The 17,317-nt window shown below is 46.1% G+C and overlaps 2 protein-coding genes across 7 annotated transcripts in view; one reads left to right on the top strand and one right to left on the bottom strand.

Moving 5' to 3' along the window:
- Nucleotides 1-985, top strand: part of usp22 (ubiquitin specific peptidase 22) — a 55,966-nt gene extending 54,981 nt beyond the window's left edge. For all 4 annotated transcript variants that reach the window (XM_008119369.2, XM_008119368.2, XM_003226515.3 and 1 more), the window contains one exon: nt 304-985. In XM_008119369.2, coding sequence (XP_008117576.1) covers nt 304-346 — 43 coding nt within the window. In that variant the 3' untranslated portion in view covers nt 347-985. The remainder of the gene's footprint in view (nt 1-303) is intronic.
- A 4,617-nt stretch (nt 986-5,602) lies between these two features.
- tnfrsf13b (TNF receptor superfamily member 13B) lies at nt 5,603-14,272 on the bottom strand. Of its 3 annotated transcripts, XM_008119367.3 has the most exons (5): nt 14,141-14,272; nt 9,742-9,874; nt 8,124-8,282; nt 7,813-8,016; nt 5,603-6,644 (listed from the first exon to the last, which is right to left on the bottom strand). In XM_008119367.3, exons 2-5 carry the CDS (start codon nt 9,863-9,865, stop codon nt 6,409-6,411), a joined length of 723 nt encoding a protein of 240 aa, XP_008117574.2. In that variant the 5' UTR covers nt 9,866-9,874; nt 14,141-14,272; the 3' UTR covers nt 5,603-6,408. The 3 variants fall into 3 exon arrangements, with proteins under 3 accessions (XP_008117574.2, XP_062820402.1, XP_062820401.1); XM_062964332.1 differs by lacking the exons at nt 9,742-9,874; nt 14,141-14,272 and adding an exon at nt 8,483-8,624; XM_062964331.1 differs by lacking the exons at nt 9,742-9,874; nt 14,141-14,272 and having other exon boundaries at nt 8,124-8,470.
- Nucleotides 14,273-17,317: the final 3,045 nt, after the last annotated feature.

The following is a 17,317-nucleotide window of genomic DNA, read 5'->3' on the forward strand; positions in this document are numbered from 1 at the left end:
GAAAAACAGCGAATCCGCGAAAAATGAACCGCGAAATAGTGAGGGAACACTGTAAGGCATAAGGTAGTGTGAATACTTATGTGTAAATTATCTTCTCAAAAACCTTTATTTTCTTAAAAACGTCTGTTTCCGTACTACACCATTTGACTTTTCATAGATACGTAGACCTCTGTACATATCTATCTAGGATGCCAGGGCACCCAGTGTGTGGATTACCAATGGGACCATCTGTACTGGTTTGTTGTTGTTGTTGTTGTTATTAATGTTTTGTTTTTGTTTTTTTAATCTTCCCTGCACTTCTAGCTATTTGCTGTTCTATCACAAACAGTTCCTGGAATATGAGTAGCCTTACGCAGCGGCTCGGGAAAGAGAAAGAGAAAAAAATGTAAGGAAGCAAAAGGAACGGCAGCCTTCTGAAAAGACACACAAACCTACCTGAAATTTTAAAAAAGACACCCATTTGACATCTAGCACTGACCTGTGACAGGACCTGCTTGCCGCTGCCTTGTGGCTGACGGGAGATCAAACCCTATGAGCGATGTCCACCGCGTACGCAGTCCTGGAGAGGGACGGGCGAGGGGAACTGTAAGCGTGGCTGCGGTCAGTGACTTTGAGAGAAGAACTGTAACAATGCCAAGGTGGCTCTGGGTGGGGGAAACCGGAGCAGAGGAGCCCCGGCGCTGCTGGGACGTCTCCTCCTGTTCCTCTGAAAACGTGTGTGTGGGAAGGCCCCGGGGGTGTCCTCTCATCTCCATAAGCATCTTCTTCTCCTCGCATTGGTGCTTCAGCTCCAACTTGACCAATCATACAGCCGTTATAATTTTGAAAAACAAAACAAAACCCAAGCCCATTTTTTTTTTTACACATATGGGTCGGAAAGCAGTAAAAAAAGTGGAGACGAATTGGGACAACGCAATGACATGGACTTTGCAAGTACCTTTTTATTTGTGAATTTTAGTTATTAAATAAATACAGTATGAAACGACCCGGCTCTTTTGTGTTTGGGCAAGAAGTCTGGGTTTCGTACGGCCAGAGTCTTGAGCGAGGCTTCCCGGAGCGCCTCCAGGTAACTAACGTGAGACAACCTGGGTCTGTGCTTCATCAAGGGTGGCACGAGTTCTTGCCTTTTTTTCTGTATATAGGTAAAGGTTTCCCCTGATGTTAAGTCCAGTCATGTCTGACTCTGGGGGTTGGTGCTCATCTCCATTTCTAAGCCAAAGAGCCGGCGTTGTCCGTAGACACCTCCAAGGTCACGTGGCCAGCATGACTGCATGGAGCGCATTACCTTCACACCTATTGATCTACTTACATTGGCATGTTTTTGAACCGCTAGGTTGGCAGGAGTTTTCTGTATATACAGGCCTTTTATTAAATCCTCCACCTTTTGTTCATCCTTCCGGCCATGAGGATGGAATCCACAGTTCCAGCCTTGGGTAAAAAAATGAATGGATTGATATCTGTATACTGCAAATGGTGTTCTTGATTGTTTTCCTGCAGGGAGGGGGAATACTGTGGACAAGTTTGGTCTCTCTCTGTGCAACGTTGTGTTGGGCGTTTGTCCGCTTTCCCTCCGCAGAGAAATACTGCTCTCCTGAGATACTTGGAACTGAAGAACCGGCCATCTGCTAACTCTGGCAACTGGGTGCCATTGTTGCAATTAATTCCTCGCTATTGGACACCCTGCCTTAACACTAGGCGCGGAGGTAAACAAAGGGTCTCCCCTGTTGCCCAGCATTTATGGGTCCCTTATCTCTCTGATATATTAATTTCCCCGTATATCACTCCTCTTCCCTACGTGGAGCCCGCTGGCTTTGTCATCACCTTCTGGAAGCCTTCCTTGCTCTGCTTTGTCACAGGCGCGTTTATGTTCCCGTCTCCCCCCCCCCCCCCCGTCTCCCCCCCTTGCTGTCTAGACAGTGGCTGGGGCTCCGCATGGGCCGTATATTTTAAAACCAGGGAGGCGGGGACACGTTTGATTTGCTGCTGAGGGAGGGAAAAGGGGGCTTATTTGCCTTGTAAAAACCGTCCTGAATGCATGGCTCGCCCAAAGAAGTCACAACGGGAACTGGTGCCGCGTTTGCCTTTTGTTTATTTTTGCATCTAGTTTAACCTCCCTTTGTGTTCGAAGAGACAACAAGAAAACGGGCCCCTGCCTCTGGTTTCTGATAGATTTCTGTTTCGTACTTTATTTTAAAGCAGTGGTTCCCAACCTTTTTTTTTTTGACCAGGGTCCACTCTCCAACATTAGTACCAAAAGGGTTGTCATTTAGTTTTCAGTCAACTTTAGATTCGGTTTGGTTATTTGGGGTGGTGATTCAGAAGAAAATTGCATTGGATCGACCACCTCAGCTCTATTTTCTGATAGAGAACATATTATTATTATTATTTTATTATGACACAGCAAACAAGATAGATCTGCTGGATTATTATTATTATTATTATTATTATTATTATTATTATTATTATTATTATTATTATTATCTGCATTTCGATACCGCTTTTCTCACCCCTGGGGGGACTCAAAGCGGTTTACAACATAATAAATGACAAAATTCAATGCCTTACAAATATATACAAATATATAACATATCTAAATAAAATACATACAACTGTAGATTAAATCCATTAAAACTATAAAAACATCAAACAACTTCCATTTCCAGACCATCTTGTGATGGAACTGAAGCTTAGTTTCCAGTGAAGATGATCCAGATTTATGCAGAAGTTTGCACAAGAAATAACTCACCATCCGCATATGCCATCCAATAGTCACCATCTGCTCGCCCACCAAAAACCCCATATTTATTAATCTAGCACTTATTTATTTTGTGTCAAAAGCATTGCATAACAAACAAGCCCAAAAGTGAAAAAATAAAGGAATCACAAAGAGCTAAATAGTTTTAGACCAAAAGTGGGCAACAGCGACCGCATTGTCCGTGGCTTTGAACAACTCCTCCTCCGTGCATGAGGCAGGGCATTGTGGGCAAGCAGACAGATGCAGAGTTGTTTGTTCTGATGGGGTCTATCCAATGCAATTTTCAGAATCAGCACCCCAAATAACCCAGGAACAAGCCTCAAAACAAAGAGCAGTTTTATTATCTGTATTAGTAACGGTGAGGCCGCGGACCATATTTTAGTTCTTGCGGACCACTGGTGCTCCACGGACCACAGGTTGGGAACCACCAATTTAAAGGCTGTTCTCTGATATTAAACTTATGTAGTCCCATAATTACTGTATTTACTCGAATCTTATACTCACCTTTTTTGGCTAAATGGCCTCGCCAAAATTAAGGTGTGCATTAAGATTAATGTAATACAGTAATCTTAGGGTTGAGCCAAAGCAATAGAGGAAGCTGCTTCTGGAGCACCTGGAGCTTCTATTTACCTATAAACTATATCTATATATATAAAAGGGTAATGAAATTTCGGCCTAGGACAAAACAACAAAACTACACATCCCAGAAACACTAAACTTGGCAGCAGAACCCCTCATCCATGCCTCTGCGTTCATACAACAAAAAGAGAAGAAAAATAAAGTCCTAATTAGAGGGAGAGGAATAATTATTTTTATCCAATTGCTGCCAGTTAGAAGGCTAAGCTCCGCCCACTTGGTCTCCTAGCAACCCACTCAGCCCAGGGGACAGGCAGAGTTAGGCCTCACTTAGGCCTTTTCCACACTGCCTATAAGGTACAGATTATCTGATTTTAACTGGATTATATGGCAGTGTAGACTCAAGGCCCTTCCACACATTTATATAACCCATTTATAATGGACTTAATGTAAAGTAAAACCTTTACCCTTTACCTTAACTACCACCAATTCCTCAATACTTTATTTCCCATACCACCATACTATGCCACAGCAACGCGTGGCCGGGCACAGCTTTTTATATATATATATATATATATATGGTTGTTGTATGTTTTCCGGGCTTATTTATTTATTTCGTGTCCCACATCTATGGCAGGCATCTCCAGAGGTTGTGAGATATGGAGAAACTAAGCAAGGAAGGTTTATATATCTGTGGAAAGTCCAGGGTGAGAGAAGAACTCTTGTCAGTTGGAGGCCAGTGTGAATGTTGTAGTTAATCACCTTAATTAGCATTGAATAGCTTCATCTCCTGGCTTCTTCCTGCCTGGGGGCATCCTTTGTTCAGAGTCGTTAGCTGCCCCCTGATCGATTCGTGTCTGGAACTCCTCTGTTTTCAGAGTGTCGCTTCTTATTTACTGTCCTGATTTTGGAGTTTTCTAAATACTTGGAGCCAGATTTGGTTCATTTCCTTGGTTTCCTCCTTTCTGTTGAAGTTGTCCACATGCTTCTTGTGGATTTCAGTGGCTTCTCAGTGTCGTCTGACATGATCGTTGTTGGAGTGGTCAAGCATTTCTGTGTTCTCAAATAATATCCTGTGTCCAGGTTGGTTCATGGAGGGCTCTGCTTTGGCCGAGTGAGTCTGCCATGCCCCTCAGTGCCTGGAAGGCTTTGCAGAAGACGGAAACCAGGACAGGTAGGTTTGCTCATGACTCAGCTGAATACTGGACCGGGCGTGAAATTTAGGCCATGTGTGTGCATTTCACAGGGACCATGTAGAAGAAACTGTATATGAATCAAAGAGATCCTTACAAAATAGATCTTGGCTGGTTATGGTAATTCTGCCTTCTTTTTTCCCCTTTAAATAATGCAGCAAGCTTGCGGTGGAAGCAAGAGGAGTCGGCCTTTCCGGGCTTCCCGGCTGAATCTGGGGGTGAATCTGGTGGTGATGTGGCACCCCCTGGCGGAGGGATGATGGGAAATGCTGTTAACACGAGCATGTCTTCGTCTCCACCTCCAAGCCCTTTATTTCCTTCTATATTTCTCCTCTTCTGTGGGGACCCAAATGGCTGTGATCCTTACCCCTTGCTTGCACCCTGGACGGATTTGATGCTTCCGGTGCAAATCTCTTGGATGAAGGAGAACGTACGGGACGGGGCTGCAAGGAGAGAGCAGCCAAGAAGCCCTCATACTAACGGCTGTGAGCAATGTGTTGTCGAAGGCTTTCATGGCCGGAATCACTGGGCGGTTGTGCATTTTCCGGGCTGTATGTCCATGTCTCATGTTCTTCTGGAACATGGCTATACCACCCGGAAAATGCACAACGACCCAGCTATGAGCAAGGATCTTGTGAAACTCCCATAGTAAAGGTCAAGGTTTTCCCTGACATTAAGTCCAGTCATGTCTGACTCTGGGGGTTGGTGCTCATCTCCATTTCTAAGCCAAAGAGCCGGCGTTGTCCGTAGACACCTCCAAGGTCATGTTGCCATAGGCATGACTGCATGGAGCACCGTATCTTCCCGCCAGAGCGGTACCTATTGATCTACTCACATTTGCATATCCGCCGACACCTCCAAGGCCATGTGGCTGCTGGCATGACTGCATGGAGCGCTGTTACCTTCCTGCCAGAGTGGTACCTATTGATCTACTCACATTTGCATTTTTTCGAACTGCTAGGTTGGCATAAACTGGGGCTAACAGCGGGAGCTCACCCTGCTCCCGGGATTTGAACCTGGGACCTTTTGGTCCGCAAGTTCAGCAGCTCAGTGCTTTAACACACTCCGCCACCCAGGCTCCATATGTTGAGTATTTATTTATTGTGCCAGAATCAAATTGAGGATACAGTTATAATGTATTTCAAAACACAAAAATGTCCAAAACTTGGCATGACACTCAATGTCCTTTGACCATGTGGAGTGCCTCTGGTGTTGCTGTGAGAATTGCATATACAACATAACCCAACATAAACAGGCTGGCAGAGTGCTGGATAAGCGAAAATGTTGGATAATAATGAGAGATTAAGGAAAAGCTTATTAAATGTCAAATTACTTTATGATTTTACAAATTATGCAACCAAAAAACATGTTTTACAAGAAGTTGGAAGCATGGCTGCACTTGTGTTGTTGTTGTTGGGTGTGTTGGCCCGCTGTGCCTGGAGAAAGAGCGGTGGATCCGGGCGGGAGGAAGACTGGTTGGATAATATGGAATACCGGATAAGCGAAGGTTGGATAAGCAAGACTCTATTGTAATGGGATTGTGAGTGCTTTGGTGTCCATATATTGGCCTGGAACCAAACTCGGGGCCACGGCATAAGAAATGGTTATGACAAGGAGAAGGGCAAGTAGAGATTCCTTTCTGAACTTCTGGAACTCTTTCCATGGGCAGAATCTGGACACTGGGATCTCCATTCACCCTGTGACTCTGTGTAGGTTGAAGTGGCACAGGAACTGTTTGGCCTGTTACTGGGTTGTGTCAATGTGTAGTTGGGTGCGGAGAGGAGTTGGACGTGGAAAGGAGCAGGAAAGACTGAAGCAGCTTTGTCGGGATTTGTGAGGCAGAGATGCTTCCATGTCGTGTCTGCTCACCCACTGCAGCTCCGCTCAGGCCGTCGGCACCTTCTCTTGGGAAGGACAGCATATGATCGGGAAGTGGCCGTCTTCGGGGGTCGGAAGGGCTCCCGTAACAGCAGCACCCGTTTGGCAAGCCTTGGAGCAGGCTTTGGTCTCCTGAATGGCCGGGCTCACTTCGGGGAAGCAGAAGCCACAGGTCTCGATGGGCTCCGGGGTCTGGCTGTCGCTGGAGCCACCACGCAAGCTTCCTTCTTCCATTAGGCAGTCTGGAAACACACCCACATCCAGAAGGTTGGAGGGATTTCTCAATATAAGGGCATGAAATACATCTAGGCAAAGGTTTCCCCTGATATTAAGTCTGTTCGTGTCCGACTCCGGGGGTTTGTGCTCATCTCCATTTCTAAGCTGAAGAACCGTTGTCAGTAGACACCTCCAAGGTCATGTGGCCATGGGCATGACTGCATGGAGCGCTGTTACCTTCCCACCAGAGCAGTACCTATTGCTCTACTCACATTTGCATGCCTGTAGACACCTCCAAGGCCATGTGGCTGCTGGCATGAGTGTATGGAGTGCTGTTACCTTCCTGCCAGAGCAGTACCTATTGATCTACTCACATTTGCATGTCTGTAGACACCTCCAAGGCCATGTGGCCACAGGCATGACTGTATGGAGCGCTGTTACATTCCCAACAGAGCAGTACCTATTGCTCTACTCACATTTGCATGTCTGTAGATACCTCCAAGGCCATGTGGCCACAGGCATGACTGTATGGAGCGCTGTTACCTTCCCACCAGAGCAGTACCTATTGCTCTACTGACATTTGCATGTCTGTAGATACCTCCAAGGCCATGTGGCTGCTAGCATGAGTGTATGGAGTGCTGTTACCTTCCTGCCAGAGCAGTACCTATTGATCTACTCACATTTGCATGTCTGTAGACACCTCCAAGGCCATGTGGCCACAGGCATGACTGTATGGAGCGCTGTTACATTCCCAACAGAGCAGTACCTATTGCTCTACTCACATTTGCATGTCTGTAGATACCTCCAAGGCCATGTGGCCATGGGCATGACTGCATGGAGCGCTGTTACCTTCCTGCCAGAGCGGTACCTATTGCTCTACTCACATTTGCATACTTTCAAACTGCTAGGTTGGCATAAACGGGCTAGTAGTGGGAGCTCACTCTGCTCCCCGGATTTGAACTGCCAACCTTTCGGTCAGCAAGTCCAGCAGCTCAGTGTTTTAACCCGCTGCTAAGTTAGAGTGCACTCCATGCAGTCATGCCAGTGGCCACATGATCTGGAGATGTCTATGGACAACGCCGGCTCTTTGGCTTAGGAATGGAGATGAGCCCCAACCCCCAGAGTCAGACATGACTGGACTTGACGTCAAGGGAAACCTTTGCCTTTACCTAAGTTGGAGTGCGTGTGATTTACCTTTTGGATGTCCCCGCTCTTTGTGACCGGCGGCCTCCTCTCCTCGCTTCCTAAAGTGGACCCACATCAGGAGCACAAAGAGCAGCGTGCAAAGGCAGAGCCCGAGGCCAATGTAGACGAACATCCCCGGGTCACAGATGGGGAGCACCTGGCACGGGGGGCCCCGGAGGGCGGACGGGCCCGGCATGGTGGGCGCAGGAGCATCTGGAGGGAAGGAAGGGAGGGAGGGAGGGAGGGAGGGCATCAGCCGGGGTCATTCAGCCATGGGCCACACGTGTCTCCGTTCCCGCCCTCTGAGCGTGGAGACGCACCCTGCTCTGCCACGCGGGAGGTGCCGGGCGAGGGCCAGGCCCTCTGGCAGGAAGGGTCGCATTCCTTGGGGTGCTGCCCGCAGACGCCGGAGCAGTCGATGCAGTCGCGAAGGAGCTTGTCGTAGTAGAAGCCCACCCGCTTGCTGCAGTCCATGGACCCTGGAGTTGGAGGGAGAGAGAGAGAGAGAGAGAGAGAGAGAGACAGGCGGGGTTCGTTCCCCGGAGGCTCCTTGGCAGCATCCTTGGCTCCCGGCAGCTCATTGGTCCCCGGTCCACGTCGCCATGGGAACAGCAGCATCCCTGAGTTTCTCCAAAGTGGGAAGCCCATCGCCCTCCCCCCCTCCCCCCCTCCGCCCCACCTTCCTTGAAGCATCGGGGTGGCCCTCCGGCCTGGCCCGTTTGTGCCATTTCCATCCCCAGGCTTTTATCCCCAGAGGAGAAATCTTCACGGCTGCTGTGGCGCTATTGCGATGCTGCCAGATACCCATCTGGGAGGAATAGTGGCAAAGAAATGGCATTTTTGTGGAGTGCTTTTGTGTTGTGTTTCAGTGGCGCGGATTGGAATGGGATAAATCGATCTCGAAATTTGCAGATGATCTTTCTGGTTTGAGACGGGTGGCACTGGAAACCCCAAAGGGCACGGGCTCCTTACCCAGGCCTGGAACTGGAACTCCAGTGACATCACAGAAGGCCACTTCACCCAGCAGCCATTCCGGTGATATCACACAGGGCCACCTCACCTGGCAACAGCTACTCCAGTGGCATCACAGAGGGCCACTTCACCTACCAAAAGCTATTCCAGTGACATCACAGAGGGCCACCTCACCTACCAAAAGCTACTCCAGTGACATCACAGAGGGCCACCTCACCTACCAAAAGCTATTCCAGTGACATCACAGAGGGCCACTTCACCTACCAAAAGCTATTCCAGTGACATCACAGAGGGCCACCTCACCTACCAAAAGCTACTCCAGTGACATCACAGAGGGCCACCTCACCTACCAAAAGCTATTCCAGTGACATCACAGAGGGCCACTTCACCTACCAAAAGCTATTCCAGTGACATCACAGAGGGCCACCTCACCTACCAAAAGCTACTCCAGTGACATCACAGAGGGCCACCTCACCTACCAAAAGCTATTCCAGTGACATCACAGAGGGCCACTTCACCTACCAAAAGCTATTCCAGTGACATCACAGAGGGCCACCTCACCTACCAAAAGCTACTCCAGTGACATCACAGAGGGCCACCTCACCTACCAAAAGCTATTCCAGTGACATCACAGAGGGCCACTTCACCTACCAAAAGCTACTCCAGTGACATCACAGAGGGTCACTTCACCTACCAAAAGCTACTCCAGTGGCATCACAGAGGGCAACTTTACCTGGCAACAGCCACTCCAGTGACATCATAGAAAGCCACCTCACCTTGTAACAGCGACGCTCATGGCATTGCAGAGGGCCACTTCACCTAGCAGCAGCAGCCACTCCAGTGACATCTCAGAGGGTCACTTTACCCAGCAACAACCACTCCAGTGGTGTCACAAAGAGCCACCTCACCTAGCAACAGCCACTTCACTGACATTGCCGCAAAGCAAACCTTTTCCCGGACACTCACTGCAGAAGTCGGCGCATCCTTTGAACTTGGGCGGGTGGCAGGCGAGGCCGCAGGACATGCATTTCTCCAGGAGCCGGTCCCAGAACTGCCCCTTCGGACACGGCATGCTCCGCTGGAGACCCATCGCGGAGACCTGGAAAGAGAGAGAGAGAGAGAGAGAGAGAGGAGAGGAATGGCATTGGAATGATACGAGCGCCCTTGCAATGGAAGAGGAAGAAGAACAAGAAGAACAAGAAGAACAAGAACAAGAAGAAGAACAAGAAGAAGAACAAGAAGAAGAACAAGAACAAGAAGAAGAAGAAGAAGAAGAAGAACAAGAAGAACAAGAACAAGAACAAGAAGAAGGTCATGAGTTCGAGGCCAGCCCGTGGCGGGGTGAGCACCCGTCAATTAAAAATAAAAAATAGCCCCTGCTCGTTGCTGACCTAGCAACCCGAAAGATAGTTGCATCTATCAAGTAGGAGATAAGGTACCACTTATAAAGTGGGGAGGCAAGATTAACTAATTTACGACCTGGAATGAGGAAGTGCCGTCAGAGTGGATGATGAAGCAGCTGCTCCCCCCTGTGGCCAGAATCGAACATCCCCTCAGGAGAAGGTTAACTTGCCTCTGCGTCTGTCTGTCTCTGTCTCTGTTTGATGTGTTTATGGGCATTGAATGTTTGCCTTATGTGTGTTATAATGTGATCCGCCCTGAGTCCCCTTCGGGGTGAGAAAGAAGGGCGGAATATAAATACTGTAAATAAATAAATAAATAAATAAGAAGAACAAGAAGAACAAGAACAAGAAGAAGAACAAGAAGAAGAACAAGAAGAAGAACAAGAAGAAGAACAAGAAGAAGAACAAGAAGAACAAGAAGAAGAAGAAGAAGAAGAAGAAGAAGAGGAAGAGGAAGAGGGAGACGATGACGACAGGCTATTCTATGGAAGGCATGGTGTTTTGGACTTCAGGTGTTTTGGACTTCAACTCCCTGAGAGGCGTCATATGTTTCTAGAGGAAAATGGGTTCGTGATGGGAAACTGCTGGGAATGCAAGGGTCAAATGCTCTCCACCTGCGTCCGGTCCTCAACCTGAGGCCACCTGCAACTAACAGAAAGGCCCCCCCCCCCCTTGAAAAACAACATGTGGAAAGTTCCACGAGAGAGCGGAAAATGTAGCGCTCCAACCCCGAGAAGGTTTCTCTTCCGAATCACCTTGCAGCACGTTATTGTTGTTGTGTTTTCAAGCCATTTTCTGACCTAAGCTGAACTTCTCATGGGGTTTCCTTGGCACAATTTGTTTGGAAGAGGCTTTGTTGTTGATTTGCTCAAAGGCTGAGAGAGTGTGACTCGCCCAGGATCGCTATGTGGCTGAGCAAGGAGGCAAACCCAGGTCTCTGGAATCACCGTCCCAGCCATTGCGCCATGCTGGCTGTCATTTTACTGCTATCAGGAGGCAACATTTACAACATTCAGCCTACCACATTTCAGAATGTTTCAGTCACCCACTGATTTTTAGGAAATATTTTTAGGAATATTCACAAATACGTTTAAGTTTCAGAAAGATTCCTTTATCCACTGATTTTTAGGAATCTTTTGAAACGCTCTCAAACCACAAATCTTTAGTAATCTCTCAGAAACATTTCAGAGGCTTCTGCTTCATTTTGTAATGCTACGGAGGAGGTTTCGGTCCGATTCGTAATTCAGAGATTTGTGATAGCGAATCGTACAAATCTCCAAATTACGAAATTGACGCACTTCCGAATCTTTGCACAGCCCTATTCTTCACTTACTGATGGTTCACTGCCTCAGGCATTGGAAGGGATAGACTATGGACAAACCTGATAAATATATTTACAAGGGGAAACAGATGCTAGGAAATCTTAAGGTTATTTGACATTCAAGCCATCTCCGGTGGATGGGCGGTTCTTTATACGTCTCTAGAATCATAGAGTTGGAAGAGACCTCATGGGCCATCCAGTCCAACCTCATTCTGCCGAGAAGCAGGAAATTGCATTCAAAGCACCCCCGACAGATGGCCACCCAGCCTCTGCTTCAAAGCCTCCAAAGAAGGAGCCTCCACCACAGTCCGGGGGAGAGAGTTCCACTGCTGAACAGCCCTTCTCACAGTGAGGAAGTTCTTCCTGATGTTCAGGTGGAATCTCCTTCCTTTCCTGTAGTTTGAAGGCCTTGTTCCCTTGCGTCCTAGTCTGCAGGGCAGCAGAAAACAATCTTGCTCCTTCCTCCTTATGACTTCCCTTCACGTATTGATACATGGCCCTCATCATGTCTCCTCTCAGCCTTCTCTTCTGCAGGCTAAACATGCCCAGCTCTTTAAGCCGCTCCTCATAGGGCTTGTTCTCCAGACCCTTGATCATTTTAGTCGCCCTTCTCTGGACGCTTTCCAGCTTGTCAACATCTCCCTTCAACTGTGGTGCCCAAAATTGGACACAGTGTGATTCCAGGTGTGGTCTGACCAAGGCAGAAGAGAGCATGGGGAGCAGGACTTCCCCGGATCTAGACGCTATTCCCCTCTTGATGCAGCCAGAATCCCCTTGGCTTTTTTCGCTGCTGCATCACATTGCTGGCTCATGTTCAACTTGTTGTCCACGAGGACTCCAAGGTCTTTTTCACACCAACATTGTGGTAAAATATCATTTCTTCTACATTAAGGGTAACCAATATCTCCCTGTTGCCCTCAAAATCTTTGAGGCTAGGATTGGTTTTCTGATACTAAGAAAAAGCTCCCCTATTTGGATTTCCGCAATCAATAAATCATTCCTGCTTCTTGGCAGGATGGGGTTGGACTGGATGGTCCATGAGGTCTCTTCCAACTCTACTATGCTATGATTCTATGATTCTATGATTTAATACACCACATTCTAAGTTTCTCCGGAAACAAATGAAACTCCCTAGACGTGTGCCTTAGGCCGTTGTATGTACTGAGACAGATCAAACCACTCTTGAAACCTTGGAATGATGGAAAGTTATAACATTCTGGATGCATCTACATTTCCAAGCTATATTCCCTCTCCATTATTATTTTATTTCGGAATATTATCAATTGAATATCAGAAAGATCGAAGAAATCAGCCTGACCTTGGAAGCACTCTCAATGCTCACAAATGTGAGTCAGTCAAGAGCAGACTTTTGGATCTTGACGCCATAATCGGACTCTTGCAGCAAAATCCGCTTGTCCCCCTACCACGGCATTCATTCCGTGCGAGAGTGGTTCCTCCCACCCAGAGGAGAGGTTTGGTGACTGAAAGATTCAATGTGTTGCCACCCTCAATTCTTTTGGACGGGAGATATAAAAAAGTGGAATGTCCTGAAGGGTCTGTTCTTGTGACTTCACCATTCTCTGTTTGATCATATATGGATGAAACGCACATACCCTGTTTCCCCTAAAATAAGACATCCCCAGAAAATAAGACCTAGTAGAAGTTTTGCTGAATTGCTAAATATAAGGCCTCCCCCAAAAGTAAGACCTAGCAAAGTTTTTGTTTGGAAGCATGCCCAACGAACAGAACACCAGAGCATGCAGGATCGGTAAATGTATGTACCATAGATTGTTGTACATGGAAATAGTGGTAGTAACAAGAAATTCTTGATAGGATTTAGTTTGTCTGGTCATGCTGGTTTGTGATGACAACTACTGTACAGTATATAATAAATGTTCATATTTTTTTTGTTCAACAATAAATGTGAATTCTTTTTCATGGAAAAATAAGATATCCCCTGAAAATAAGACCTAGAGCCTCTTTGGGAGCAAAAATTAATATAAGACACTGTCTTATTTTTGGGGAAACACGGTATATAATGATATATAGTAGAGTCTCACTTATCCAACATTCACTTATCCAACGTTCTGGATTATCCAACGCATTTTTGTAGTCAATGTTTTCAATAGATCGTGATATTTTGGTGCTAAATTCGTAAATACAGTAATTACTACATAGCATTATTGCATACTGAACTACTTTTTCTGTCAAATTTGTTGTATAACATGATGTTTTGGTGCTTAATTTGTAAAATCATAACCTAATTTTATATTTAATAGGCTTCTCCTTAATCTCTCCTTATTATCCAACATATTCGCTTATCCAATGTTCTGCCGGCCCATTTACGTTGGATAAGTGAGACTCTACTGTATAATAAATGTTCTTTTTTTTTCTTTTTTTGTTCAACAATAAATGTGAATTCTTTTTCATGGAAAAATAAGACATCCCCTGAAAATAAGACCTAGAGCCTCTTTGGGAGCAAAAATTAATATAAGACACTGTCTTATTTTTGGGGAAACACGGTATATATGGAACACCGGAGCTGTAGTCCAGCACCCGGAGGGTCACATAAAAGCACATGGCACATGGGCCACAGGGATGCACGTGATGCCGGAGAAGGACGAGAGAGGGTCCTACTCACGCTCGCTCAGCAGATCTGCTCCGGGCCGGAGGCCATCTCCCCTGGCGCCGCACGCTCTGGTCCTCGGCCCTTGCGAGAGGAGTCCGTCTATTCTTGGCGCTCGATTTGATTAGAGTCTCTTCTGAGCCCTTCCTGGGGTTTTTCCCTCGCATCCTTTCGATGCAAATGAGCCCGACAAACAAAACTCAAACGGTGAGTTGCCCTCAAAGGGAAACTGCAGCCCTAATCCTGGCTCACGTTCCACGGCACTTTCCGGAGGAAAAGAAAAATGTAGTTCCATAGAATCCTAGAGTTGGAAGAGACCTCATGGGCCATCTAGTCCAACCCCCGTCATGCAGGAGAAGCACAATCCGAGCCCCACCAAAAGTATAATAATAATAATAATAATAATAATAATAATAATAATAATAATAATAAAACTTCCGAATCCAGACTGACAAAGTTCTGGAACACAATACACCAGACATCACAGTTGTGGAAAAGAACAAGGTTTGGATCATTGATGTCGCCATCCCAGGTGACAGTCGCATTGACGAAAAACAACAGGAAAAACTCAGCCGCTCTCAGGACCTCAAGATTGAACTGCAAAGACTCTGGCAGAAACCAGTGCAGGTGGTCCCGGTGGTGATGGGCACACTGGGTGCCGTGCCAAAAGACCTCAGCCGGCATTTGGAAACAATAGACATTGACAAAATTACAATCTGCCAACTGCAATAGGCCACCCAACTGGGATCTGCACGCATCATCCGAAAATACATCACACAGTCCTAGACACTTGGGAAGTGTTCGACTTGTGATTTTGTGAAACGAAACCCAGCATATCTATCTTGTTTGCTGTGTCATACAACGTCGTTGTGTCAATAATAATAATAATAATAATAATAATAATAATAATAATAATAATAATAGGTTTATCCCGCCTCCATCTCCCCCAAAGTGGACTCGGGGCGGCTTACAGCAAAATCAAAATACAACCAATGATAAAATATGAAACATCAAAGGACAAAAACAGAAACCAATAATAAAATATACACAATAGGTGGGGAAAAAAAAACACAACACAGAATTAAGACATCAAATTAAAAACAATGAGGTTGCAATAGTGGATAAACAAGGTGCACATTATGAGTAACAAATTTGTAAATAGATAAAGTATATTTTCATTACAGCCGGATCTTAATGGCCCTTTTCTAAATCAAGTATGGCCAACATGTGACCATTGGACTAAAAATCCTAGTACTCCTCACTATGGCTGTATGGACTATGGCTGCTGGGAGTTGCAGTCCGTCAACACCTGTTTTAAAGGGCCCTCGTCTTCTTAAACTACATTTCCCAGAATGCTGTGCTTTCTCCGTCTCTTTCCCAGCAACCTCTGCTTTCTCCCTGCTGCTTCCATTTATTTATTCTTATTTATTGGCTACATTTATATGCCGCCCTTCTCACCCCCAAAGGGGACTCAGAGCGGCTTACAAATTAAATTTACATATAATATTATATTATTAGCATAGTACAATACTGGCAATAAATTACTATATTGTACTATATCAATATATTGTAATATTATTAGTAATATTACATGCAAAATATAATATATAATTAATATTATTATATTGTATTATTAGTATTATATTGTATTATTAGTATTATACCGTATCACAATATAATATCATGAATATTATATGTATATGCAATATGTTATGATTATTATATAGTATTGTAAATTATATTGTATATATATATGTATATATATGTACATATATGTGTGTGGGTATATATATATATCTATATATAGATATATATATACACACACACACACACACACACACACACACACACACACACACACACTAATGGCAAGAAGCCATTCATTTGAAGAGGAATGTCAGCCTTTTGGGCTTTGCTTTGCTTCCTTGCACTGAACATGGAACTGACTTTGGGAGGTTTCTGAGGTTTTACAAAATGCAAACAAAAAAGTATTGGGTGAGTTTTGATTCTTAAGTTTTTGGCCACGCGTCGGATATCGCCTCGTAAGTCCGAATTTAACGAATTTGATACGACTTACGATGAGTAACGAAATAATTGCAGATCCCTAATGGCCATTTGGACTATGTTTGCTCGGAAAACGGAAGAAGGGCCAACCAAGGAAAAGATGGAGGGATGGATGGATGCCATCCTTGAAGGAGTTGCGAGTAGAAGCTCTGACCATGGGCTGGTCTAAGAAGTCACCAAGAGTTGGAAGCAAAGAACAAATGGATCTTTATTTATTGCTGATTCCATCCTTGTTCTTCTTCTTGAGGTCCCTGGCACGACGTGGCTTGGGATGCCGAGGAGATGAGAAGAACCCAGTATGTGGCCCAGCCTCAAGGGAAGTGGTTTCACAGCCCACAAGTACAGTATAAGGTGGGACTGGCTGGGGAGGCCTGAGAATGGCCAGGCCGTTTCGTGATTCAACCCAGGAAGGCAGCCAGCCGTGTCGGGGAAGCGGCGCAGCTCTAAAAATGGCCCACCGAAACCCCAGAGCATTGGGGCCGCCTCCCCAGGCCGGGTGGAAGGAAACTCCTGCGGCTGAAAGGCAGCCATGCAACCGGCTCAGGCGCAGAATGATTCAGCCGCCCCAAAGCCAGCGCTTACAGGAACCGGACCCTGTTCTCAGCAGAGGACACTTCGGGAAACCTAGGGACAAAAGGCCAACGGTTGGCTGTTTTTCCGTCTGTCCATCACCCAGATCTTGCCCTGGGTCACGAGGGCAAACAAGATGAGACATATCAGCCAAGGAATGGCCTTTGGTTGCCAATCCATTGGGATGTAGAGTGCAATGCAACCCCCGTATTCATAGAAACATAGAATCCTAGAGTTGGAATAGACCCAAGGGATATCTATCTAGTCCAACTCCATTCTGGCATGCTGGAAAAGCACATTCAAAGCACACCTGACAGATGACCATCCAGCCTCTCATCGGATATCGCTTCGTAAGTACTAATGTAACGAATTTGATACGACTTACGACAACTTACGAAAAAATTGCACACTCCTAATGGACAGTGTGTTAAAGCGCTGAGCTGCTGAACTTGCAGACCAAAAGGTCCCAGGCTCAAATCCCGGGAGCGGAATGAGCGCCCGCTGTTAGCCCCAACTCCTGCCAACCTAGCAGTTCGAAAACATGCAAATGTGAGTAGA

The sequence above is a fragment of the Anolis carolinensis genome, unplaced genomic scaffold (assembly GCF_035594765.1).
Source record: "Anolis carolinensis isolate JA03-04 unplaced genomic scaffold, rAnoCar3.1.pri scaffold_13, whole genome shotgun sequence".
Classification (NCBI taxonomy): domain Eukaryota; kingdom Metazoa; phylum Chordata; class Lepidosauria; order Squamata; family Dactyloidae; genus Anolis; species Anolis carolinensis.